The sequence below is a fragment of the Rhinolophus sinicus genome, linkage group LG13 (genome assembly GCF_036562045.2).
Source record: "Rhinolophus sinicus isolate RSC01 linkage group LG13, ASM3656204v1, whole genome shotgun sequence".
NCBI classification, from domain to species: Eukaryota; Metazoa; Chordata; class Mammalia; order Chiroptera; family Rhinolophidae; genus Rhinolophus; species Rhinolophus sinicus.
Window position 1 is genome coordinate 19,976,090 of NC_133762.1, and position 27,952 is coordinate 20,004,041.

General features: G+C 45.8%; 1 protein-coding gene and 1 long non-coding RNA gene across 5 annotated transcripts in view; both read right to left on the reverse strand.

Annotated features, from left to right (window-relative positions):
• Positions 1–18,361, reverse strand: part of STX16 (syntaxin 16) — a 32,595-nt gene extending 14,234 nt beyond the window's left edge. The window contains exons 1-6 of one of the 4 annotated variants that reach the window (XR_012491359.1): positions 17,469–18,350; positions 9,878–9,889; positions 3,019–3,126; positions 2,497–2,637; positions 1,478–1,643; positions 419–510 (exon numbers count right to left, since the gene is read on the reverse strand). Coding sequence is in view for 3 of the 4 variants with exons in the window: in XM_019748571.2 (XP_019604130.1) it covers positions 419–510; positions 1,478–1,643; positions 2,497–2,637; positions 3,019–3,126; positions 9,878–9,889; positions 17,469–17,600 (651 nt within the window). In the remaining variant the exon portion in view is untranslated. Of the gene's footprint in view, positions 1–418; positions 511–1,477; positions 1,644–2,496; positions 2,638–3,018; positions 3,127–9,877; positions 9,890–17,468 lie in introns of all 4 variants that reach the window. The other 3 variants (XM_019748571.2, XM_019748574.2, XM_019748572.2) reach the window with 3 other exon arrangements.
• A 1,866-nt stretch (positions 18,362–20,227) lies between these two features.
• LOC141568287 (uncharacterized) lies at positions 20,228–22,982 on the reverse strand. Its single transcript, XR_012491405.1, has 3 exons — positions 22,710–22,982; positions 21,716–21,945; positions 20,228–20,580 (listed from the first exon to the last, which is right to left on the reverse strand). It is a non-coding gene; the product is annotated as an uncharacterized LOC141568287 (long non-coding RNA).
• Between the last annotated feature and the right edge of the window lie 4,970 nt (positions 22,983–27,952).

Here is a 27,952-nt window from a genome sequence, read left to right on the forward strand (position 1 = left end):
CCATTTTAATTTAAAGAAAACGATGAATTCTGAGAATATTTCTATAAAGCACATAAACAACACATCAACACTTATTTTTCTCTAACAGGGGAGATCCAAATCCCCAAAACAAGTGGGATCGAAAGCACTGGGCCAAAGCCACGCAAGGCAGGCTAGCAAAACCAGTGGGCAACCCTGAGTGCCCTTCCCGAAGGTTCTGGAAGGCAGATTACAAGGTCTCCCTGTAGCCTCTGGAAAGAAAGATACAGCATAGCCCCCATGATGTGTCTTCCGCCTGCTGTCAAAACTGCTTGATGGACGTACAAGCCAGGCAGCGCTGGTCCTTATCTGCCTCGTACACACGTTACAGTCTACGGAGAGAAGGATGCAGAATGGAGCGCAAGTGTACAGCAGATGATTTGGCAGCCCCTTCACGTACCCGATCGTAAAGAGTATTATCGTCTCCATCGTCCATTAGTGGTACTGATGTATCAAAAAAATGCTGGGATCTTTCCTCTCGATTCTTCAGGCCTATCATGGATAGGAATTCACTTTACTCGGATATGTAAACCATCCTGGTTACTGTTCCACCATTAAAAAGGGGAAATCTAGATTAAAACTCAACAATCAAAATGGAGACATTCTTAGCAGCTTTAAAAAGAAGCCTATCTCCAAGAGAGGAGGGGCAGAGTAAAGGATTATAAATATGTAATAATATGCAAGCATTTTGGTTTTATTCAAAGCAAAATGACACTGTAAATATGTACGATTCACTTGATGCCAAGTGAATGACAAAATGACACAACCATCTGAGAATCTGTAAGTGAAGCAGAAATATTTAATTTAACTGCTGTTATAAAACACTTTAAAAAATCAATATTTTTCTCTAGAAGCATCTCTAATAAAAATTCCAAATGGCCCTAAATCAAATTTTACAAGTAACAAAATTAAAACACCAATGTGCCAGTTGTCCAGGGGAGGGAGAACTAGTTTTCTGGAGTATACGGGGGATGTTACTGATCACAATGACAAGAAAGAAAGCGTTTGTAGGGTAATTGAGATGAGGACGTAGCTGAAACCTGACTGCACTGTTGGGGAAGACAAGGTGGGCTGAGGAAAGCAGGAGTGTGAGCCAGGAGAGGACGACCTTCCCCCCAGAAAGGTTTCTAGGCACTCGCAAATACTTTGGTTGTTATGCAAACATGGAGCTTTAGTGGGATTAGGGCTGTAACATCTAGGAAGCCACAGGTTTTTATTGTGCTAGACTGAGTTTCAAGTTCTTGAAGCTTGACACAGAATAAGTTTTGTTTTCCTAGATGAGAACTATTTGATACCTGTCCTCAGCCTCCATCAGGCGTGGTTTCACTGGTGTGGGTTGGACAGGGAGGGGGCTCAGGACCTAACAATGAAAGGTGCAGGACCCAACGCAGAGCAGAGCGAGTAGCCAGAAAGAGGAAGCGCAAAGAGGCGTCCCGGTGAGCGGGGCGCAGGCACTCACGTCTGAGGTAGGCAGATTGCGCGCACCGGAAGCTGACCGACAGCTCCTGCACAGCCTGGGCCAGGGCGGCCCCCACGTTGCGGAGCAGCCGCTCCTCCGGCTCTGAGCATGCCCGGCGGGCCCGGCTGGGCAGCGCCTGCACTGCACGCTGGCACCTGTGGAAGAGCTGACAACAAGTCCGGGGCTCACTGAAGGTCGCCACCAAGGGGCCCTGAAGTGCCAATGCCTCCCCCCTTGCGAGTCCCAGGGAGACGAAACACGCTCTGTTGACACCGGCTGGCAGACAGGGTGACAGAGCACAGCGTGCTGTGTGCCGGGCACCCGTTATCATGTGTCGCTCTTCACGCAGTCTTCTCACTTCATCCCCACCACCCTTCTGTGCAGCAGCTGCTGGTAATATTATTCCCATTTTACAGACAAGAACACTGGAGTCAGAGGGCCGAAAGGAGAATGGTACCCTCCTGACACTGCTAAGAGCCCAGATGCTAACATCCCTACACCCCAGGGCATTTTCCACAGCCCACACTCCTCTCATCATTAGCACCCAGGAGGTTTAAACAAAAAATGCAAACACTAAAATTTAAACACTAGTCATAGTACTTAAAAATTACTCAAACTTAACATTTTATAAGAAACTTCTCTAGGATACTAATGTACTCCATCTGGGGAAATAGCTTGCAATCTTTTTCAATCATGAGGACCATCTTTAACATAAAAAATGCGTCAACACTAGTATACAGTACAAGTTCTACATTTGAAAGTCAAATGATTGAGCTTCGGAATGCTCTGAGTCTCATTTTTAAAATCAATCCACAGTACTATCTACCAACAACCAAAAAACAGTCCCCACTCCTCCAAGACGTGGGGTACACATGCTGACACCCGGAGGAGGTCGGGGCCTCTTGCAGTCCTGTTGGGAACCGGAGGTTGGGCAGTGACGCGCCAGGGTTAGAGTTGTACCACGTTATGGCTTCGGAGCCAGGCCTGCGAAGCCTGGGGGATGCTGGGCCCCCGCTCACCTGGGTGATCTCCTGCGTGGTTATTTCAATGGCGTGCTCCTGGTCACTGCTGTCATCCAGGGTGGGTCTGTTCAAATGCCGGTCATGAAGACTGGCTAATTCCTTCATCTTCTGCTTAATCCGGCCAACATCGTACTGGATCTAAACCAACGAAATCACCAGAACTCCATTGACACCGGCCAGGTACCGGCCTGCTGCTGAGACAACCAGCCACACTCAGGGGACAGAATTCAGTTTTCAGCCAACTTGTAGGCTGGCGGATGAGTGAGCCACTTTTAATTCAAACACCATCCCTCCTGTTACATCGTTCTTCCGTGTCTTTCTAGAGTTCAGGTACTTAGCACCAGGCAGGAGCACCACCCCGCTTCCTGTGTGCAAACGGAATACACGCAAAGCTCGAGTTTCCCCAGGGACGTGCATCCAAGGGGGGTCCCATCAGTACTTAGGGCAAATAGCTTAAGATATGGTAATGTTATAAGGACTTATACAAATAAGAGAGTGTGAAACTAACATTCAACTTACTTCATCCACTCCGTCCACCCATTTGGGAGGTGCCAGTTTGGTCACGCCAATTGCTGCCTCTGGGTCTAAGCTAATGCCTGACACCAGAGCCATACGATCATCAGCGAGCTACAGGGAGATAAAGGAACAGCTCAGAAATTATTCAAGTTCACGTTTGGGAAGCACACACTTATCCCCCGTAAGTGTCGCTCCCTAAGAAAACACAGACATGGAGGAGTAAATGTACCTGCCCACACCATAAACGTGCTTTTCATTACTGGGAAGATTTGGAACTGTTTCCCTGTGTTTTCATGCACCACTTCTTAACTTCCTTGGACATGCTTGTGAACACGAACTTGACTTGGTCTGGCTATCGAAATGTAATGAAGAAGGTAACCAAAGATCCTTAAAGGGCCCCCTTACTCAGTACTGGTATCATGACAGAATGGAATGAACCTCCACAGTTACCATGATCAGACGCAAGTGAAAAAACAATACCAGGCTATAAATGAAACATACACATACATTTAGCTTATTTTGGAAATAGGGCTGATCCAGTTAACTCAGTCACAAGCTCATTAACCATGTGTTAAAATGTGTGAAAGAATTGCTTAAATGGTTAGCAAATTATCCACCATTTGGCAAAAGCAATTCTCAAATCTCAATGCAATCTTACACTGTCATTTCCTTTCTTCAGTCAAATGTCCACAGGCAACGTTTTCACTTCCTTTGAAATGGTATCTATAGTTCTTGTTTACCTATAACATGCTGCCTTAGATGGGAGGGAAATCAGGGCTTTGGGGCTTGGGTAAGCGGTTCTCTTGCCCAGAGGCAGTGAGGGGGTTGAAAGGATCTTGACGGGCCCTCTGGAGCTCAGAATTTATAATTCCAGTTTCAAAAGAGCCAAACAATGATCAAAAAAATAATGGAAAACAGCATATGAAAGTCCTTTATAGGTAATACTTTGTAAATTTTCTACATCACACCGCAAAATGGGGTGAGGAACTTATACTGCCCTTTTCCCACTTCTCTGCATTTATCTAAATTTACTTTCTCATTCATTCAGCAAATGCTTGCTTTTCTAATAAAGGAACCAACAAAAATTTAAAATCCACAGATGAGGGGGGAAAAATATCACATAAGAAATCTAGATTAAAAGCATTCAAATAATAAACCCTAAATTCTGAAGAGGGAGTTTATAGCAAAATTCCTGAAAGCAACTGGGTGTCTTAAAATTCCTGAAAGCAACTGGGTATCTTGCGTCTGCTCCCTCCTGCACCCCCATTTCTTGGGGCATTCTGTGGATTCGTGGAGTGTGTCTTGCGCAGTGACCTCACTGAAGGGGGCAGAACCCCACCCCTGTTCCCGAAGTCTGTGATAAGGTCGAGAAGCGTCCAGCTGCACGTGGAGCCGCAGACCAGTGTCATTTCAGGTCTTAAACAAAACAGTGTGCCTCAACCAGCGCCACCTTGTTTGTTTTTAAGAGTTAACTAGTAGGACTTTTACCTTCTTTTTATGCTTTTAATCCTCACAAAAACTAGGTGAGCTAGGAACTATTAGTCCAATCTACAAATGAGGAAATTGGAAGTTAAGTACCTTGCCCAAGGTCACAAAGCTATTAGTGACAGATTAAAACCTGGGTGGGCTGACTCCAGAAGCCCCATCCACTCCACAAGCTGCCAATCACTTTGGCAGGCCCATGAAACATACTTGCAATTGGCTAAGAAAACAAATCAGGACAAGAAGCCCTCCGATTAAAACTACAGCACAAAACACGGTCCTCCGATCCATACGTATCCATCCCTCACCACGTAAGTGTCAAGAAGCAGCCTTTCTCGCTGACCATCTGTAGATACAGGGACAAGGCACACGCCTGTCCACACACAGCGACAGGCAGAGCTGTTTACTCCTCAAATGTCCTGCTCCAGTCACCCCGAGGCACACTGACCCAAGCACCAGGAACACACCCCACGCCCACCTCCCAGCATCCAGCAGCTACACAGCTGAGGCGGGACAGTCGCGGCCTCACAGGAGCAAAACTTGAACTTAAACCTCTACTGTTTATACGAAGTAAAACCTAACATACCTCTTTCCATGGGTCACAGTGTTTCCACCATGCCAGTTTATTATCTAACCCACTATATTTTATTATCACACCATATTTCAATAGAGTAATACTGTTTTGTCTGTAGTTTTTCAACTCATGATCTTATTTTGTACTGTTTTTACTGTTTACGAATATACATTAAACTGAAAAAGATGTATAGAGATGGTATTCATCTAAGCTCATCCGTAAAGTAATTAGTATCTTCATCTGAAACAAATGAGACATTTTAAATCACATATGAAGTCAGTTGAAGTGGATTCAACTTTTAAGCAATACTTGACTTTACACAACAGATGTGTCCCTCACCCTCAAAATGCACATGAATCAAAACTGGGGAGAACACTATTAAGTGTCCTACTCCTACATGAAGGGGAGAGATGCTAACCCATCTAGCTGGCTTTTGACACTGTATCAGGATTTTTCCAGTAAGACAGAACAGCTGATTCTTTGGGACCGCAAACTTTAAATAGGGAATAATGTCTCCTCATTCTGATATAGTCTATAGCAGTAGCTCATCGTGATAAAGAAAAGCAGCTCTACTCAGAAGAAACGTGTCATTTATTGTATTGGTGTGGATTTGTAATGTATCACAGTATGTACTTTTTTTTTTTTTAAAGACTATGTTTTGGGAAAGGAAAACACAATTGAAGAGAAATGTCAATTATTTTCAATGGGAATAAATATGAACATAAAAAAACATTTTAAGAGCAAAATAATCACCCTTTCAATTTCAGAAATAAATCTCACTTAACATTTAAAAAAATTTTTTTTAAGATCCAGGATATATCAGTTTTCAAGTTGCCATCCTACTCAATAGAGACCTTAAAAAACTGCCAGATTTTTAATTCTTGACTTATCCTTGCTGAATTTCAATTCAGTCCCCCCTCCAAATATATGAAATTGTTCGTTCAGGCTTTTCTTAAATGAACTTGTACTTCTAAAGTAAAAAATCTTTCCATGTTTGTTAAATAACATTTTTTTTTAAAATAAAAACTTAGAAGAATTAAGAATTTTTATCTCTTTCATTAGTAGTTCTGTCCTCCAAGAACTACGGGGGTGCACTGCCCAAACCCAGAGCCGTCTAACTCCTCAATGAGGGGAAATTCCAACAAATGCTCAAAACAGCACACCCAAAAGGCTTCTTGCTAGTTTCACTTAAGTTCTCTTTCCCCTTGATCCACTTCAGACGTTGACATTTGTGCTTCTGAAAAGGACCCCAGTATGGACAAGTTCTTGATCTATGGAAGACGAAGACACACAGACAGACACACTCACACTCACTCACTTATAAATCTTGCTGTTCCAAATATACAGCCTTTCTACTTACAAAACCCTGTTTTTATGAGAAGGCTGATTTAGTGAACTGTAAGATTGAAGAAATGGCAAGCTTATGTAGAGATTAGAAAAAAAAATAAATGAAGGCCAGCCATAATGCGTCACTAATAAGAAACAACACTGAAAATTCTGGATGATCTGCGGCAATGAACATTTTAAAAGTCCAGAAGGGACGTTGAAAATTACAGCTTGGCAGCTCTTGCTTGCACGTGAGACGATCGAGCAGCATGCATGATGAAGTCAGACCCCAGGCAAACTCACTGGGCTCAGAAGGCTCGAGGACTTCGCTAATAGACAATTAGGCTTAAGAAAGCTCAGTTCTCTGAGGGAGTGAATAAGCACATGGGTGAAAGAGAATCAGGGATGTCAGCACTACAGCTTTTAAAATCTGTGACAGCTTTAAAAGTGTTTACTTTTTGTGATTATAAAACAATGCTCGAAACAGACGTTTTAAATGTGCAGCAAATATAGAAATAAAAAAGTCTGAGAATCGCACCACCCAGATATAAATGTTGCTAGTGTAATGGATTTTCGTTTTCTCTCAACTATTATATACACCCTTAAATCTGTCAGTGCTGTCCTTCCACTGACTTGATCTTTTTAGTTCCAACAACAAACCTACAGACAGGATCGGATGGCTCCCTGCTTTACAAACACAGATACTGAGGCCCCGCGGGGTTCAGAGCCTTTCCAAAGCTGCCCTCAGCAGGGTGCCCAGTGCGCCCGCCATGTCCCCACTAGTTCACCCTGCCCTCCTCAGGCTATGTGGTTTGGGAGCTTGCCATTTACTTCTTGTAATTTTTTAATACTTCCCATTTTGAGTTTTCAAAAACCACCAATCTGGGAAACAACTGTCCCAGGAGGGGACTAGGTTAGCGCAGAGAGCAAGGAGGGCTGGACACGTCCGTCCGAGGACACTGAAGGGTGGGTGAACCTCCTCCTTGGAGGCCCTACTCAGCATTTCCGGAGGAGAATGCAGACTGGTATCCCCAGGATACAGATTTTCCAGTTGGCTTGAGTAGGAGAATGACAAACGAATGTGGACAGACTGCAGGAAGCCACCGGATGGCTTCACTCCAGGAGGCCCAAGTGGTGCCCTCAGGAAAGTCTGCTCAGGCCTCACCTACAGGGCGGGTGGCTTCCATCTAACCCACGCAGGGAGCTGGGCTTCACGTTTACGATTCCCAGACGACATGGATTCGAAGTCCTGCTGCAGCCTTGGCAAAGCCAGGCTTCGGACACCATTCCAAACACCTTCCCAGCTCCTAGCGCAGCACCCGGCACTTAGCAGTAATAACTGTACAATTCTAATTAGCTGCATGAGTCAACAATAAATGGATGCAATGAATGAATGAATGAATGAAATAAAATATGTCATGTAGGACCTGAGAGCTAATTCATAAGAGACAGAATGGTTTGGAATAAAGGACAAGACAGGGCAAGTGGACTCCTCAAGGGGATGAGGTGGCCGTGGTACCCAGAGTGGAAAGACGGGACTGAGTGCAGAGAATTCTAACGGCATGTGAAGCGCGTGTGATGGAGAAAGTGGCTCTCCATTCAGCGTCTCTGATTAGCAGAATGTGGAGACCCCGTTTAAACAGCCGGAAGCTACGTAAGAAGAAGAAAAGCAAAAGGATCTGCGAGCCCCTCCAGTGGGGGCCAGTTTATGGAACCTGCCTACAGAGGACACGGGAAGGACTGGGCACCAGTGGAGATGGCAGATCCCCCCAGGAAATATGACCACTGATGTGCCCCTCGAGTGGAAAGTATTCAAATGGCTCTTCAACCTAGGGGGGTCCTACTGTTTGCTATTTCCCATCATACACTTCCCTCGGGGGGGCCACAAGGCCCCTATTTGCAAAGTGTTCAATAAGGGGGCATCAATTCCAAAGGGCCTGCTCGCGAAGCCCCCAAGCCTTAACGCTTTTAGAGTCTGCTAAGCAATGCCAGCCACGTCCACTGTTCCCCAGAGATGCTTCTCTTCGTAGTGTGTGAGTTGAAGTGACTTCTCATCTCTCCAGGGCCCAGGGCCCAGGGCCCAGTGCCCAGGCTGGGTGGCAGCGGGCAGGTTTCTCAGCCAGCATGGCCATGGCACCGGGCTCAATGAGCTACTAGCCAAGGGTTTGCTTTTAAATACTAATGCATTTTTAATGACAAAAGTAATCCATGCACATGATTTAAAAATATATATCCAACCTAAGAAAGAAGGTTGCAATACCAAGGAAGTAGTTCTCTTCCAACCCAGACACTTCCTGGAAGGTATACACTGTTAACAGTTTCTTGTGTCTCTTCTCAGAAATTTTCTAAGTATACACAAGCATGAGTGAATTTTCTAAAAAAAAAATAAGGGGGGTGGGGCGGGAGTCACACTGTCCACGCTATTCTGCTCAGGTCCTCCCCACTGGGCGCTGTGTCCAGGGGCTCACCGTCCCCGCCCCACGCGGGCTGCACACCAACAGGTACGGAGCATTAGAGATGCAAGGGAATTCATGGAACCAGCCGCACGGAGGAGCATTCCGGTTGCTCCCTGTGCGCTGTTGTTATCCACTCCGTAAGGTTTTAGAACTTACAGGTAGATCTTAATCTATGAGTTTTGATGACAGTCACCTAATCCCACTCGCTACTCATATTTCTAAATTGAAACAAACAAAAACAAACAACGCCTCCCCTCCCCATTAGTCTCTGTAAAAGGTCTACCATCAGGAAAAATATTTTCACCCCTTCACTGCTGACACAGGTAACAGAAACACAAAATTAACAATCACGGTTGAATCTCCTTTTTTCTTCAGCCTTTACTGGAGCTACCAGAATCAAGGGCCATGAATGCGGACTCTCTCCATCTTCTGGGCGAATTGCTAATGAGTCATGAAAGCATGCTGCTAGCAAGTGGGCAGATGTGGGGCCCTGCACTGATTGACTCAGCACAAACTCAGGGCCACCTGCTCCCTCCTAAGCAGTGACCGTGAAGACCCCTCACAGCTCGGTGGCCTTCTGTCCTCCTCCTCAGAGCTTTTGCCAGACAGCGTGTCGTTCACGTGCCACCTGAGCAACCTCACCACCACCCACCTCTCAGAAACCAAGGCAGGCAGACACGCAGACACACACACACACACACACACACACACACACTCTGAAAAACAATCTGGCTTAAATTTTAAGTTCAAGAAAATGTTCAACCTCTACTGCTTCTGAAGTTGAGACCCTTTCCCAAGAGTAGTAGATAATGTTCCTAAACCCTTCCCTAAACCAACAATTCACCTGGTGTGGAAATACATTCAATAAATCCGAAGTGTGAAATCGTTAAACACAGCAGTTATAAGTCATCAAAACAAAAGCTAAAATATGTGTGAGCTCTTGTTAGAATTTTATACATGACCAAAGACTTCAAAAAAACAGGCATAATTTTATGAACATACAAAAATATGCAAAACACAATACCTCATCCAGCTCCTGAAGAGATATGTGGTTCCCGTGAGTCCCATCCAGTTAGGGATAGCAAAAAAGAAGCAGGATGGGGACAGACAGATAAGGTACGGTCAGTTGAGAAAACACTGAGATTTTAAATAATGCTAAAGTTGACTAAAAATAACGATCTACTCACTCACTAAGGCATTTAAAAAATCTCCCCCTTATGATTCTTCCTTTTCTTAAAAACAGCTACATCAACATGTTTTTTTGTTTTCATTTACTGCGATTGCTTTAGCAACAATAGGAAAACAAACAATAGTTGCAAAAATCAAAACACAATAGAAACAAATAAAACACACTTGCTTTAGTTTCACTAAAAAGCAATACCAATCTGTTTCATAAATATCAAATATCACATACAATAGTGTAAATTTCCTTTAGGAAGATAAACCAGAGCAAAGCTAAAATGTAATTTTACCCTGCCACATAAATGTATGTTTGAACATGTACAGCAGTCCTGCAAATGCAGCAAAACTAGCACATGGACAAGCCACACAAATTCTCTATGGCTGTATTCGGGTAACATTTGAGTGATCACATGTGGAAAGTCTACAGATTCAACCCCGCGCTGACGGGCTTTCTCCGTGGTAATAAGCAAGCCGGAAACCACTCTTCCCCGGAGACAGAGACACAGGTGGCAAAAGAAAAACTCTTCCCATTGCGAGGCACATGTTACTATTAGTCTAGAAAGCACATAGTTATTTCTATTTCTATTATAAAAGCAAGTAAACAAAACAAAACAAACAGATAAGGAGAGATTTTTTTTTTTTTTTTTAAGGAAGGAAGAAGCCCCGGCAGCCAGAGGATTAAGTTTCAATTTAAAACTAAAGGTTCCTTTTTAGATCAACGTGGAACTCTTATCTTCTGAACAGACATTTACTAATGACAGACAATCTAAACAACTAAGTCTTTTTCTTTTTTAACAGTATTGATCACTGAAGTAGCTAGTGGTGAACTTCAATAATCAACTGTGTTGATCTTTTTTATACTTAACAGTAAATTTAGAAAATTAAAAATATAACTTTCTTATTTAAAAATTAATAGTGCAAATAAAACTGGTCTATAAGGGCTAAAACATTATTATACAATGACAGCAATAAAAATGGCATCAAACACGCATTCCTCCGTGCACAGATTCAATTAGCTGACATTATAGAAAGCTGCCAGGCCTTTCACTCCTTCTGCCGTTTGCTGAGGGCAAAAGAGAACTATATTCTATACACACCCTGCCGTAGCTGTAGTGCGAGGAGATATTAATAGAGAAGATATTGTCAAATGGAAATCTGATTTAATTACCGTTTACTCTAAAATGTTTTCATTTTTTTAAAAGCTCAACAACACTTTCAGCAAGAAAGCATGAAGTGTTGTGATTAATAAAACACGACCCAGGCAAAGCCCTAACTCCGGTGTCTCAACGTGCACAGGGCCGCTCAGCAGCGCCCTGGCACCAAGCCTTGAAGACGGTTTACTGCAAACCACAGCTGGCGTCTGTGCTCCACACCAGCCTGTCCTCTGGGGTATTAACCAAGCCCTCACCCCAATCTCTGGGTGTCTACAATTACTAGCTGATAAGAGGTGAAATCAGAACCATAGGCTAGATCTGACTCTGTTTTTACAAATAAGAACAGCAAGCTTCAGAATGCATAAATCCACTTCCCCAAAGTCACAGAGCCTGTTAATGGCGGAGTTGGGGACAGAGCCAGGTGTTCAGGCCTCTTTCCACCCCACCTTCCAGCCTCTGGAACTTTATTAACAATTCAGGGAGTGACTGGAGATAGGCAGCTACCACCACCCCACCTCAGGATTTAAATTCAGGTCATCTTTTGGAAGAACTCTCCCCCTCCAATTTTGCTACCTAAAAACAGAAGGCTTTCAAAATTCCCCCTGCTACCAAATTCCAGAAAATTTTGTTAAGACCTAAATTCAAACATTTAGAATTACCATCAGGAAAATCGAAAATACAGCCAAATGAAAACACGTTACTACACATCACCACCTTCTAAATCTTCACCATGTCTAAATCTAGGTTTCTGACCTGCCAATGGCATATAGTCAAGCAAATACTGAAAACTCCAAGTGGCATGTGGAATTTATAGTCTAAAGAACTTTCTACATAAAACTGAAAAATAAGTGGAAACCCATCTGTGTTTACTCAGGAAGTCTGGAAAAGTTGAGTAAAATGAGTTGGAAATACAGGTCTATGCTATAGTGATATTTACTTTATTTCCGTTACTGCCAAAATAAAAGTTTGCTTCACTTTTATCCAACAAAGTACCCTTATTCTCAAGTAAGCCTCACTGCACAAATGGAATCTTTAGAAGCAGAAAAACAAATAGATCTAAAGAGAAATATACAATGATTTCATACTTGGATACTAAAGGCAGAGAACTAATTTTCCAACAGACTCTGCCTGGACTAAAACTTAGAATCTTCAAAATGCAAGTTAAAATGATCTGTGTATGGTTGTAAAGTGAGATAAAGGATGATGCTATCCTATTTTAAGATAAAAAAATTTTTAAACAATGGGCCCTTGCATTATTTTCCAGGACCTGCAGCAAAAGCCCTGGAAAAGCAGCCAGACCCCGTGGCTCACTACAGCAGCAAGGGCTCTGGCTGGTTTGCCTCAGTTCCCATCCCAGCTCTCCAACCTGCGAGGTGGGTGACACCCGGCGAGTTTCCGAACTCCCTGAAAGCTCGGTTTCCTTATCTGGATCATGGGAAGAACCACCACCTATCTGACAGAGCTCTGGGAGGGCTGCATGAGGCTGCACATGGAAAGGGCTGAGCCCAGGGCTAGGCACACAGTAAACACTCAAGAAATCAGCTAACACTATAGCCAAGACTGAAGAAGGGCCTTGGATTCTTACAACTATAGTTAATCCTGTTTCTTTTTTTCCGCCTTAAGCATACCATGTTTAATTAAAACTAATGTGCTAGTTTCAAACTAATCTAAGACCAATTAACTCTAGCTTCCATTTATAGATTATGCATTATTTGAAAGCAGAGAATAGATTAGGCAGTAAACACTACCAAAGTGCCTGCAATCCCTCTGTTATATCATTCCAGATCAAAGGAAACCACACGGCACCTCATCAGATCCCAGCAGCAACTCAGCAGCAACTTTTCATTCATTCAAGGCTTGACACATTTGTTTGGAATGCTTATTTAACTTGGTAAATTCATTTCAGCTTCTTTAAGCCAAGTTGCCTAAACTGCTTGAATGGGGTGCTGCCTTAAACCTGCACTTGGCTGAGAGAAGGTCAAAATTACTTCTGCACAGTACTGGAGCTGCTTCTAAGGGTTTTTGCTGTTGCTGACTACCATTTGCCTTTTTAAATTTAAAGATATGGCCATGTGCCTTGGTTAGGAGAAACAATGTATTGACACAGAATTTAGAAAGTACTGTTGAACCCACAAGGCTCCTCAATTTACAAAACAGGCAGAAGATGTCCAAAGAGATTAAAAAGCTCGCCTAAAGACATTCAGAGTCAGTCACCAGAGTGAGACTTAGGTCTAAATTCCCAGACTTGAGTCCAACGCTCTTTCCTTTATTTCATGCGACCCTGAGGCATAAGCACCGATGGTGCATGCAAAACTGAGGCCAAAACAGAATGAATGAGGAATGCCAACACCTGCACTTTGCGGGCTGATAGTCTAAAAGTCAAACCCCAGGGTTTTTAACAATTAGTTTCACTAATATCAACAAAACCAAGAATACAATTAAGTAGAATTTGTTCAGTTCTGGGTGCTAAACTTTTAAAAGGGCACAGAAAAACTAGACTTCATTCATTGGCAAAAAACCACCCCGACGTCTGAGCCTGGAAGGCTGAGCTAGAGAAAGCAGGGAGGAACGCGAAGGCTGCAGGGCTATTATGCAGAAGAAAGCAGAGGGCTTCCAGTGTCAGAGACCCTCAGGGCCGGAACCAGAGCTAGAGCCGCAGGATGCAAGAGACAGACGTGGTTGGGGTTAACACAGGCAGGCTGTTTTGGTTGTACAAGAGGCGGCGTGACGGGCTCGCTGCTGGAATTTCCTATCGCAGGCATAGGTTTATCAGTCAGGATGTTGGGTCAAAGGACCTTTAGGTCCCTTCTGGCCCTTAGGACTTTTTGTTTGTTTTGTCACTAAACATCCTCCTTAAATTCCTGTTTAGCTTTGACATATTTGTGTGAATGCTGCATAAAACTGTTTTGGTATGCACGTATAGGTAACCTACAATAACCCCACCAACAAACTTCTAGCTGTTTCCTCAAACTTGTGTAAAAAAATGCATGTTTAAATTTTTTGAACAATAGGGCTTTAGGTGTGCTTAAAGCCCTATCTATCGTTCAAAAAAATAAGACACACACACACACACACACACACACACCACTTTACAACCAATTTCCACAGCTTCTTCCTTAAATAAGGACGTGAAAATTCAGGTTGAAAGCTAAAAAACAAAAACAAAAAATAACCATTATTTTAAATATCATTTATTTTCAGTGGTGTGTGAGATAACAAAAACGCAAACTAAAATAAACTTCTACAGCTTTTTCCTCTAACTAGAAACTAGAAATTTCCGGTTATAATTTTTTAAATTACTACAGGTAAGTTAAACTTTAATTACTTCCTTTTTATTACCTGAGTCTTAGACAAATATTTGCCAATTGTCTCCTTTTAATTTTTTTTTACTCATGTTTTTAACAGGACAGGTTTATGTTTTAAGTTTTTATTTATACTTTTTCAAAAAAGTATACAGAAAAGTATGTAAAATGGTATAAAATCCTCCCATATTCATCACTACACTTAACAAGTAGTAACACTTGGCCTTATTTGTTTCCTTTATTGGGGAGGTTAAGAATATGAAGTGATATTTTGACATTTCACTACTAAACATTTCAGTAGACCTCTCTAACAAAATTAACTAATTAATTAGTTTAACTAATGATTTCTTAATATCACCTAAGACCCAGCCCATATTCAAATTTGACAGCTGTAGTTTTGTTTGACTTGCTAAATGGTTTTGAAATTTACAAAGTCAGAAATGAGGTTTTAAAATTTTTATGAGCTAGATATGCAGTAAAAAACACAGCACGAGTTATTCAATGAAGTTTTGAAAAATTGTGTTGGACAAGGGTTTTCCCCCAAAATGGGTGTAATACTTTTTCAACTTCCAGAAAAGTTGTAAAAAACGGTACCCTCTACTTAGTCCCATTAACATTATGCCATGGTTGACTATGTGTGCATGTGTGTGTAGAAATCGTTTCTGTAGAGTCAAATGCAAGCAAACTGAAGATATCATAATAGTTCGCCCCTAAACACTTCAGAAATTTGTGACATGCCATGTATTTTTTAATGCACACAATTAAAATATATGTATTTTCTTTTTTAATTCTAACTTAGGCAAACCACTTTTCTTTAATTGTAAATCTATTTTTTAGATAGAATGAATTGACTATAAAATATTTTAAACACTCTGATTGTTTATGATCCACGAAAGATATTAAAAAGTCAGACTAGCATAAGTATATAACATTTTAAATGGCATAATATACAGAAAATATTTTTAATGTTGACTTAGACATGTAGCTTTAGTTTGATTTAGAAATTTATTTTCAAGAAATTGTCTGAGTTACCTACATATATCTGTACATTTTCTAACATATCTATTTTTCCAAACTGTGTACTTTAGCTATTAGTTTTTAGTTATTTGACTTAGCTGATACATTTTTTTAATTGCCTACTTAGAAAACCATTTTTAAAATCGGTTTGAGTTAGAGATGCACTTTTTAAAAGCTGCCCATCTAGGACACCAGGTTTTTAAACCGTCTGACCTACTGATTAATAATAAAAAAAGTCTCATGTTACCCAACATTTCAGGGTGTTTTGAATCTTATAAAAATGTAAAAGCAAACAAATCAATTAAAACTGATACCTCAGAAACATTGACATGAGTTTTAGTTGTTTTTTCCCCCCATGAGGTAGCATAAAATCAATCCATTTAAGGAACATGCGATTTTTACATCTTTGTTAACAAATCTCAAGTTCCAGTGTGGGATTTTATTCATTCAATTTCAACTCTCTAGTTCTTGGCTTATTTCAGAATATGCTTTTCAAAATTAGCCTGGAATCAGTTCACTCCCATTTTATAATTATTTCAGTATAATACCATTTATTTCAGTTTACAAAGGCAAAAATCCTTCAAATTCTTAATAAAAACCTAAACACACTCCATCCCTGTTTTCTATGATTCTTTTTATCTGAGTATACGTGATTTTATTCCTAAAACTGCTCACACGGCTTAGAATAGCTTTTCTATAGGAGCAATATGGCCAAAGAGTTTCCACTTGTGATTTACAAAAAAGAAAAACCTGTCTGGGTAGACATTCTGTCAATAATGAAGACACATAGCATAATTTTACTGAAGCATTTAGATAAAGTCGTAAAGAACAAAAACTCAAAGACAATACAGTTCCCAAGAGGTGAAGTAAGTGTGAGAGTCCCAAAACTGTATATTTCCAGTATAATCCCCAAGAATCTGATTTGGGATGACTTTGTTCCCTCCTCCTTCAATGCTGCTTCTACTCAAACCTGGCCTATCTATAGCTGGAGCCCGCATTACAAACTAGTTTCATAACTTCACTTTTCCATTTAAGATATGACAAGGCTAATAATCATCATTGTTTTGTATAGATCACCCAGACCGCCCACGCCCTTTATTTAACACAGAAAACTGAGGCGCAGAAAGGGAAAGTAGCCCTCATCAACACACACAAAAACATCAGTCATCTTTCCAAGCCCTCCCTATAAAAGATTCTACCGCTGAACTAAAGAAAGGTTCAGGTTAATTAAATAAAAAATATGGGCTATTTAGGGGTTCATTTTCACAAACACACTATGTTGTTGTTGTTTTTTTTTTAAAGTTCGAATGGAGGGAAAAGCTTAATTTCCTGTCTGGGAAATGGAAAACGAAGAACCTAGCACCTTACAGTCTCACAAACATAAGCCCCCAGGAAAAACAGTGAAGCAATTATTCATAGGGAACACGGCCACACAGTGGGCTGCGAGGCCATTAAAAGAAAACCGGAGGGGGAAAAAAAAACAACCCCCAACAACTCCTTCCTCGTTTGGGGGAGGGTGTTCTTCATTTGCAAGGATTAGGCTCTGCGATTCCGCAACCCGGCCCTTAGAACCAAAGTGAGGCCCAGTATGGGGGCGGGGGGAGGGGGTTTAAAACAAAACGAAACAAAAAGGCTGCAGAAAGCCTCCGCGCTTCCAAATCTTAGTGTTAAAACATATGTAAATTGGAGGCGGATTGTCGTGCAGTGACGACGGGGGGGGGGGGGAATTGGGAGGGTTGCGGAAGTGAGGAGAGAGAGCGAGGCAGAGAGGGAGCAAGGGCCTAACACTGGCTTTCCCCATCCAGGGTTATAGGTGCTCCAGGGCCGCAGCCAAGAGACCCTGCGTTTCCGTATTATTCTTATCCTCTTTTTTTAAACAGAGAGACAGACAGAGACAGACAGACAGGCAGAGCCGCAGTGCACACGGTGCGTGTGTCGGAGAGGCCGCCGGGAGACTCACCGCAGCAATGCTACGTGAATGCAGAGGGCTGGAGGTGGTGTGACTACTCACTTGCTCGGCTAACAGCTGCCGGTTTTGGATGGAATTATTCCGCAACAACAAGAAAGCGTCGGTTAAACGCCTGGTGGCCATGGCTCACCCTTTGTGACCCCCCTCTCAGGGGCCCCCCGCCCACTTATATTCCTGATTTGTTCACTTTCTGTCTCTTGGCCTGGCCTGGTCGGCCCACCCTTCACAGCAGCTTCTCTTGACAAGGCCTCAGACCTCAAGCCAAACAGGCGCAGCTTTGCGCTTCGCCAAAACGCAAAGACCCCTCCTCAACTAACCACCTAGGCTTTCCAATTGTCTAACTCCCCCTACCCAAGTCCTGCCTTCGATCTCTAAGCACTTAAATCCCCCCAATCCTTGCGTAGCTAGCCAACGTCCCAGAGACCCCACCCCAATCCAACCTTGGATCTACAAGCGCCTAACTCGCCAATCCAGCTCTGGACTCGGAGGCCCTGAAGCCCCCTACCCCCCTTAGTCTCGGAGACCCTCGAGGGTCTTGGTCCCCTACCCCTAACTTGGCGCTCACGCGTCTGGGCCCAGCCCTAAGGCCTGCTTCTGACTCAGTTTCCTTACTAGAGGCCTGGTCCAGGCCCCCTTTGGACAACCCCAGCCAAGCCTGGGCCCTGAACTCGAGGGTGCCTGGTGTTCCCTTCCTGGGCCTTGTCTGAGCCTGCTAAAGCCCAGGCCCGACCTCCTGACCCCTTCCCTTTCTGGGTGGACTGGTCCTCCACTGTCACAGCAGGCTGCAGCCTCCAGGAGGACAGCACGGCCTGCTTTCCCGGCTTCCTCACTCCTCTTCTCCGGCTCCCTCCATCCCCGGATCTGACAGCAGCTCAGCCCCGGGCCGTTTCCGTACTGTGGTCCCGGGTTCTGGCGTCCCCCCTGGCCCTCTTCCTGTCCGTCCCTCGCGAGTGCCCCCCTGCAACGTTCGCAAGCCTTGCTTGCAACGTTCCGGGCGCGGGAGCTCCCTGCCCCTGTGCCCCGGGGCGCGGGAGCGCTCCGCCCCCTCCCGGGGTGCTCCCGGGGCGCCTGGTTTCCACTTTCACAACTGGGCCTAAGCACGGGAAACGGGCGAGCGGTCAGGCCTGAGCCCTGGGCGCGTGGCCCCCACGCTGCACACCGCTGCCAGGGGCCTGGGTGCGTACATTAGAGTGGAGTTGCGCGGCAGGCAAATCTGGGCTCCAGCAGCGCCGAAGTTTGAGGCGCGCGCGGAGTCGGGGCGGGAGAGGAAAAGTTGGAGGCGACTGCCTCTGGAGGCCGAGCACGCTCCACTGCAGGCAGCGGCTCGCGCTCGCTTTTTTTTCAATTCTAAAAAAAGCTGTATCTGAAAAACAAGGGGGAAAAAAAAAAAAAAAGCAACAGCGAGCTGGAGCTGAGCTGGAGCTCCAGGCCGCCAGGGCCGCGCCGCCGCCGGCAGCCGGGGGTCGTAGGGGGCGGCCGCCCTCCCTGGTCGCCGTTTTCTGTAGGGGGCACTGCAGGGTTGTGGAATCTCAAGCCGGAAAGTTCCCAGAAACTTGGGCAGCCCCCACCCCCACCCCGACGACTCCTTCCTGCCGGCTGGGCCCGCACACCGGCGCGCTGGGCCTGGCTCGGCGCCCCGCGCTTTCCCCTGGTTGGGCCCAGCCGGGGGGCGGCAGGCGACCCCTACTCGCAGCCGGGGGCCCGGGTACCCGGGATTCGAGCAGGGGCTCGGCGCGTCCGCGTTGGGCTCCAGCCGCCCGCGTCTGAGCGCGGCGAGCAGAGGCCAGGAGCTGCCCAGCGAGGGAGACCCGCGTCGCGCCGGGCCTTCGTCCCGGGACCCCAGCGTGGAGGGTGCTGGGCTGGACGGATTGGGGTCGCGGAGCCGGGCGGCCGCGCCTCCCCAGGCCCAGCGACCCCGGCAGGGCCGGCTTCCCCCACTCGGGCGCGCCGAGACCACGTTGGGGCCGCCGGGCAGGGCTCGGGAGTGAGGACTTAACAAAGGAAAACCGCCCCGAAATCCGGGAGCGGGCCCTCATCCCTTTATCTGTTCCTGCGTGACACGAACTTGACCCACACGTGTCTTTCCGAGCGTTGTGCTAAGCGCTGGGCTTGCAAAGAGCAGCCACACAAAGCCGGTGTCGGCACTCAGCCAGCTGCCTGCGACGGGTGCTGGAGGGGCCCTGAACCGGCTCCGCCGAATCGCTGGCGACCCCGTGCATATACATATATACATACACATTTCTCTACAAGAGAATGTTTCCAGGCGTCAGTTGTGCAACTAAAAATTAATGTTAAAAACATCCTTGGGAAACACATCAACATGTGTAGAATAAAAGAACCATTGAAACGGGAGAGCCAGAGAGCCGGGCTGGCGCGTACATTCGAGGAAGGGGCTGTGGCTTCCAGAGCCGGGGCGATGGGAGAGGGAGGGCGCTCGCTCGCGCTTGACCAGGCCTGGACCCTGCCCGGGCGGCACAAAACCTCGCCGCACACAGCGAGCAGCCTGCTTCCCCCGAGCTGGAGGCTGCGGCGGGATGAACACGCCGCTCTAAAGGCAGAGACCCTGATTTATCTCGTGGAGGGAAATTCGGGGAGCCTGTGTGTGGACCCCCCCCCCCCCCCGGCTTAGCTCGACACCCAGGAATATTTGCACGTTTGCCAAATGAGGGAGAGCTCTATCCCCACACTTCGTCTGACACCCTCTCCCCCACGTGACAGCTGACCCCAGGCACACAGCTAAGACCCTTTACTCCCCTCTTCGGAGGACAGATGTTGTAAATAACAACCGAGCCGGTCTTCGTAAGAACATCAGATTAGAAATGTGGTCCGCACTCTGTTCCTTTCCCTTGAGCACACTCATCACCTTGCAAAGCAGAGACTTGTTTACTTCTCCTGGCTCTCTCCCCCAGGCTAGAACGTGATCTTCCTCCTACGCAGGAACCGTGTTTTATTCATCTGTGTACCCACTGCCATTTCCTCTGGCTTGGAATAGGCTCTGGATAAATGTTTTTAAAATATGTGTATGAATGAATTAGAGACCCGCGATTCAGTCACCAAACTCTGCGACATACCTCAAGTGATTTTAAGCCTTTAGAGCCCTTATCTGTGAAGAAAAAGGAAAAAAAAAAGTGGGGTTTTAATAATCCTTGTCATCTGTGCCCTGTCTACCTCTATGGGGTTATTGTGAAGATCAAGTGAGATAAGTGAAAACCTTCGTGAACTATCGGGTGCTGAGCAAATATTATACAGGATGGTTATCCATTTATTCCCTTCCCTGGGAAAGTAATTCCTGGGCTGGTGTTTTAGCAGATGGTGGTCACCCTTCCCTATCAGCCTTAAATATTTATCGTGGGGCAATCTCTTTCTTACAGTTAGGAAATCAATCAAGCTTCCATTTCTTCGAGAGAAATGAACAGTGCTTGCACACATAAATAATGGAAGAAAAACCTTCGTATTCCCAAAACAGCCACCCCAAGCAAACCAAGAGCCCAAGCACAGGGAAATCACGAAGAATCCATGAGATTGGCATAGCAACCTAAAGGCAGCACCGGGCAGCTCTAACCCAGCCCAGGATTGCGTGCGTGAAATAGTGTTAAGTGAAAAGCGGGGAGCCAGGAGAGGACGTGCACACTGGCAGAGATTGCTCTGACCCATATTGGAAGGGAGGTGAAGGGAGGGGGGAGGATGTAAATCATTATACTTGAATGTTCCTTGGCTGTTTTATTTTCCTGTCAAGTGGCTTAAGCCTGATTTTTTTTTTTTTAAAGCATTCCCTCATGGCCAAGTATGTGTTTCCTTGGAATTGAAATCTAGGTTGATGGTTTTATATTTTAAAAGCTTTCATTGTGACTCATTCTTGGCCTGGGATAGGATTCTGTAATACTCCCCAAGCTCTAAGAGCCTGGGTGTCCTGTTTCTTGGGCTTCGGACCCACTTTCTAACATTTTGCCAATGGATCCAAGAAGTCACTTTTGGAGACAAGTGTTTCATTGTCTTCTTGGCATCTTAATCTGTGCAGCAGGGAACCAGAAACACGGACTTCCCTGACTACGGGGGACGATGACCGGCATAGAAGACAGTTTCTAGTGCAGCTGGGTTAGTGGTTAGACAGAATGGGTCAGCAGTGTGATACTCACCTCCTTGGGTGAGGAGGTTTAGATGAGCTAGGCCTCACGAAACCCTCACTGGGGCCCAGCCCATAGTAAGTGCTCCATAAATGGGCAACATGGTTCAATTACCGCAGCCGTCTTGCTGCCACAAAGCTCCCGTTGGCTCCACTCTCCCTGGAAGGCATCACAGCAAACTCCAAAGAGCAAGGCATGGTGGTGGGAACTGGATACTCTCCAAGCACATTTTCAAGATTCTTGTTCTGTGGCCTGGGAATCCAGACGTGCCTACGATGTACTCTCACATAGAAAAGGGGTTTAAACAGCCACTGGACACCTTTGAACTTTGGCCTTTCTAGTGCCTATAGAAAGACAAATGGTTGTTCTTTTATCAAGATGAGCAGCAGTAAAAGCCCCCAAGCTTAATGAATGTCTGCTTTGCACACCTCTGACATAATAGGCAGATTCTGGCCAGATTTAGGAAACAGCAGCTCATGTGTTCTGTCTCCCCAAATAGCTCCTCAAAACCTCGAGTATTTCCAACCTCTGAGAACTCCCGAGCTCTGTCTTTAGCCACGACGTCTCCCTCAAGCAGGAGACTCCAAGAGGCAACAGTTTTGTGTTGTCCAATCTCCATTAGGCTTTTTTTTTTTTAAACCCGATAATTCAATTCAGTGGCCATTTCTAAAAATCTAGCAGTGGCTGTGCCCAGCTCCACCAGTCCTTACTGCCTCTGCCCAAATGCTGGTTCTCATTACCTGTGTCTCTCCAACAGCCTCCTACTAGCCACCCTCTCTTTTCCTCCACCTACCCTCTACCCTGCAGCCGCACTGACCTTTCTAGAGCACAAATCTCGTCATGTCACTGCCTGATTGAGGCCCTGAAACAGCTCCCTCTGGCCCACACCAGCGACGCTCAGCAGAAAACAGGTGCTCTCTACACCAGGCCATCACTAATAGTAACTAATGAGAGTCTTTTCTTGGTTGGCAGGAAAAAATTAAGCTAATTGATGAGATAGTCTCCATTTTCAGTGTTTCTCCCCTCACTTTTTCTTAAGCCTTTGGTCCCTGTTGCTACTTGGCTGTATAGAATATAGTATAAGACTTTCAGATTATCCCAGACTCACACATTTCGTTAACTTTTTCTTTCATGTATCAACATTTCCTGGAGTTTTGCATATAGGCGTCCTGTTCTCGCAACACGGTGGAGTGTCCCTGGGGATGGTGGCTGGGCATTTAGGTCCTTCCCGACAGGCCCCATGCAGGCAGCGAGCTTCTTCCTTTCCAGGCCTTGGCTCATGTGGTCTCTCTCTCCCCCTTCTGCTGGTGAACAGTTCCTTCAAGACGCAGTGCTGTCTACTGTCTGGTGTCATAAATGTTTGTGGAATAGATGAATGGATGGACTGATAGATGGAAAGATGAGAGTGAATATATTAAGTCCTGGAGAATTCCAGATGGCCAAGCCCCTAAATGTGTGGCACAGACAGGGAGTCTGGTGGTCCTCTCTCCCCGTCTCAGTCACTGTGTTTCAGACTCACTGGCCTTCTGTCTAGTCCTCAAACCTTAGCACTTCTTGTTCCCTCCAACCTAGGATCTCCATGTGACGGGCTCCTTCTCATGACTCCAGTCTCAGACCACCCCATATAAAGTAGTCCCCCCACCTTGTCTGTGGCATTGGGAAAAAAGTCGACCTCTCCCAGGGCCCTGGGCTCATGCTCGGTCAACTTCAAGACTCAAACAATGTCTAACCTCATAGCTCTTGGTCTCTGAGGCCAAGAAAGAGGCCTCTTTGATAATAGCTCATGCCAGCAAAGCATACTTTCTGCACTTTTTTTTTCAGGATGATGTTGACACGTGTGTACTCAAATAAATCAGCCCTCCCGTCTTAACCATCTCCCTTGGCAGGAATAATGAGTTGATGTGCCAAGCCAGGGCTGGCCTGTATGACTCAACCCTTGAAAAATATAAAGGAAATCTTTGTGTTTTCATGCTGACACAGCCAGCTCATCCGTTTCTAGGGTTTTTGTTTTTTTTTCCCATGGCCATAACCACTGACCTGTTTGTGGTATTCTGTGCGAGGTGCAAGTACAGAACTGGACTCTAGTCTTTTCCAGATGTCACTTTTGTAACCAGCAGCCTCTCGATAGCCATGTGGCCTTGTATGGGTCAGCACTCCTTTGGTTGCAAGTGACAGAACCCAAATCGGATTGACTTAAGTTTGAAAGCAAATGTGTTGCCCAAATAACTAACTTAAAAAGAAAAGAAATTCTAGGCATAGCTGGATACAGAGGGCAAATGATAAAAACAAGAGTCTGTCTCGCAGCTCCGTTCTTCCTGTGTTGGTTTCATGCTCAGGCTAGTTCTCCCAGCAGGTGGCAAATTGATATCTGGAAGCTCTGCCCTGGTATCTCACAGCATAGCAACCCCAGCAGGAAAGATATTTTTCTTTCCCAAGGGTCTCAACAAAAGTCCTAGAAGTGACACTCATTTGTCTGTCTTGAGTCACATTTTTATCCTTTAAACCCTAAACTGTGGTCAGAAAGTGGTGATCACCTGACTGGTTAGGCCTCGGTCATGTGACCACTTCTGGACTCAGGAAGGTGAGGGTGGCAGGGTCAGAGCCACCCACACAAAATGTACTGCAAGTTCCCCCTTTTTGAAATCCGTGTGTTGGGCCCAAAAAAAGGGATGCTGGGTGTTCAAATGCAACAGATTTCTGCCTTAAGCCAGTTTTCAGTCCTTATTCTGTGTCCCTTATACATTGTCATCTGCCTTTTATTGAAATTCACTCCTCTGGCTTCTGGAATTTCAGTGGTGACTGGTTCCCCTCCTCTGCAATCTCTCTGTGGCCCAACTCCCAAATGTTGATTTGCCCCCAATGTTTTGTCCTTGCATTTCTTATCTCATCCTTCACCTGCCCATGGTTTCAGGGACCACCTACCTATAGGCTGTTTCCCTTCACCCTCACCTGTCATTCTGAGCATTTCATGTGGATTTCCAGCTTCCAGCTGCACGGAGCTGACTGGGTGCCCTCCTACATGTCCCTCAATGAACCACCAGCTTCCCTGCTCGGTATGCTCCTCCTCCTCCTCTATTCCCGACCTTTATCCAGGACCCCTACTCATTCACTCCCCCTAGACCCAGCCTTGGTGTCCTCTGCCATTCTCACGCTCCTTTGCCTGAGCCAGTATACCATTCACAGCCAGACTGTGAAAGGCACTGCCTTCCCCACAGTCCTTCCTCCTTCCATCCCCACCGCCTCTCCACTGCTCTCATCTCTTGCTTGGAAAATTACAACAGCAGCCTGCCTAACTGGTCTCAATGCCTCCAATGTTGTTCCCGGGGGCAGACATATTGTTGAAACCATCGCCTTTCTAAAGAGATCAATCTGTCCATATTCCTCTCTTGATTAGAGACACCTGCTTTGTTATCCTGCTGCCTACTGGAGAAAATGGACTCCTGAACTTTGCCTCTGAAAGCCTGAGGTGCCAGGGCCTCTCGAGCCACGCCCGCTCAGAGCCCTAGGCCTTGTGCACCATTGCATACTCCATGCTTACCCTTTCTGTCCCTGTTGACATTTGATATCTTTTACCTTGAATTCTTCCCTCCACTCCCACCCTCTTCTCCTGGAGAACTCTCACTCACCTTTTAAGATCAATCTCAGATGTCACCAGAGAGCCCCTCCCTATGCCCCCAGGCAATATCAGTCACTTTTGCTTCTCAGAGCACAAACCACTGTGTTCATTCATGGCCTGCAGGATATGCCACCCTGTCTTGCATTGATCTGTTTTCATTGTCTCCTCCACTAGATGGGGAGTGTGGGGAGGGCAGGCGCTGGCCCTCTCATATCTGAGTCTCCAGTGCCTGCCAAAGGAAGCATTCCCTCCTTGTACGTGACCAAAGGAAGACGTTTGAGCATCACTGTTGGGTGGGCGGGGGGAGTGGGATGAGCCCACCAGAATCAGAGAGGGCTGGGGAGGCATCTTACAGCTTATAACAGTAGGAGGACAGATCTTTGTTTTGCAGCCAAAGCCCAGGGTTTGAGAAGTGAGCTTTGTGAGGCTGGGCCGGGCCACCCGAAGCCCAGGTAGATGCCCTCAGGGCCTACTCCCTATAATCAGAAACTATCCATAAGCCCAAGTGCCTTGAGGGGGATTGGGCTAATGAGAAGGTTGTATAAACCAAGGACAGAGAAAAAACATCCAGCTGAATTTTGCATCTCCAGTGGGCACTGCCCCCCTTCCTTTGAAAGGCCAGCTCATCCTTAGCCAGCAGTCTAAATCAATTTGAGCCTCAAGGTTGGAATGTTGGTGATAAACACATGTCTCTGGTACCCTCTTTCTCTTTTTTTCCTTCCAAAGTTCAGTCGCAAACCTAGTTAAATATTTCCTTCGGCTCTATTAGATGTGACTTAACTATTCTGCCCTAATGGGAAAGACAGCCTGCTTCCTGTCTTTTTGATGGAAACAAAGGCTGATTGAGTCGGACTCGTGTCAAATTATCTCTGGAAATATAACTGGACGAGGGGTCTGGGGGAAGCTCATTCGATTCTGTCTGGGGGCTCCGTATCTCCCAGAGAGCCAGAGAAGCAGGACGCGTGTTACATGAGACTTCCACAGGACAGATGTTAGCAGATCTATGGGGCTGGTGGAGTGATCAAATCTGATGTAACCAGGTTTGAACCAGATGTCAGCCTTGCAGAAGGCCCAGTCTAAGGAGGGTGGGTAGAGGTCTAACACAGAGCCAGTACCCACATACGTGGATGTGTCTCTTACTGGAAAGGTTATCAGGACCGTGATGGTTAGCACCTCTGTGGGCCCTGAGGACAATTTCCAGCAATCAGCACGAAGATCTGACTCAATCAATGAAGCAACCAATTGCTTTGCCAATAGAGAAGTATTAACAGCTACCGTGAACCCAGAACTGTGGGAGACACTGGAGTTATAGAAGACACTCTGCTCTCAAAGAACTCACAGTCTAGCTGGGGACACAAAACCAACAGACGGGAAACAATTACTGAGCAATGGAGCTTGAAAAAATATGCTGAAGCGACTATAAAGGCAGTAGCCAGCCGTTCAGGAAAGAGCCAGATTGGTGTTTCAGAGAAAGCGTCCCTCACGAAGGAGGTGGAGGAAGACCCGTGCCTTGAAGGATGGGAAAGGGTTTCAGAAAAGGGAGGGCATCCCAAGGAGGAGAAACAACACAAGCAACGCGGAGGGATCAGGATCAGGACTAAGGACAAGGTGGGCAGCCCCACTGAGCCCAGTGGGAGGTGAGGATGCAAAAAAAATTAGGGCGGAGCATGACGCCATCCCCTGAGAGTCAGGGGTTTAATTTTGATGTTCATTTAGTTTACAAACATGCATTGCATGCCTACTGCGTGCCACGCACTGTGCATTGTCCTGCAGAGTCAGAGATGAACAAGACACGAGGAAAGTCAGAGGCACGGATATCTCGCAGCAAGTGTCACAGTGGAGGGACGCACCGGGAGCCTGGAAGCCAAGAGAGCAGCCAGCCTAACTTAGTAAGGACTGAGCGGAGCTTCTGGGAGGGGATCTGTAGAGTGCTAGCAGCTGGCCAGGTGTCAGAAGGCCAGAGTGTGGTCTGGGCATGTACAAAGATGTTCACTGCAGCGTTGTTTATCAGAGGGGAAAGGGGCAGACAATTTGAACTGCAACAAAAAGCAACCAGCTGAGTAAGTTACTGTCCATCCCTGTGGGACCCCAGGCAGCAGTTAAAAAAAGAATAAAGCAGTTCAGGGTGTATTGATTTGGAAAGGTCTCCAAGATGTAATGTTAAGAGCAAAAATGCAAGATCCAGAAAAAATATATACCGTATGCTGTCTTTCATGTGAGAAGAAATATACATATTTTGTGGGTAAGTGACTGAACTATCTCTGGAAAGAGACATAAGTAACTTGGAATAATGGTGTTTGCAGGGAGGGGCACAGAGAAAGGCTGAGACTCCCAGAGGAGACATTGTTGAAGCTTGAATATTAAAGGGTGTTGAGGGTTACCGGGGTGGATGGGTATTCTGGGCAGAGAGGACAGCCCAGAAGAGCCTGGGGCATTTGTAGACCCTTGAAGAGTGTTGGGAGGAAGGTGGACTTGGGACAGGCAGCTGGTGGGCAGGCAGAGGCTGGACCACAGACCATGACGTGCCAGGCTCAGGAGTTCATACCTTCGTCTAAAACACCTCTCTTCTTCCCTCAATGCTGATGTGGACCTCGTATGATAGCTTTGGAATGTGTTAGGCTGGTGTCTGGCAGCGGGGATGGCCAATCAAAGATCACTCAGGCTAAAGGACGGTGGAGGTCAGAGGCTCAGAGGAGGGACAAGCCTGAGTTTTCAAGGCCGTGGAAAGAGCCAGG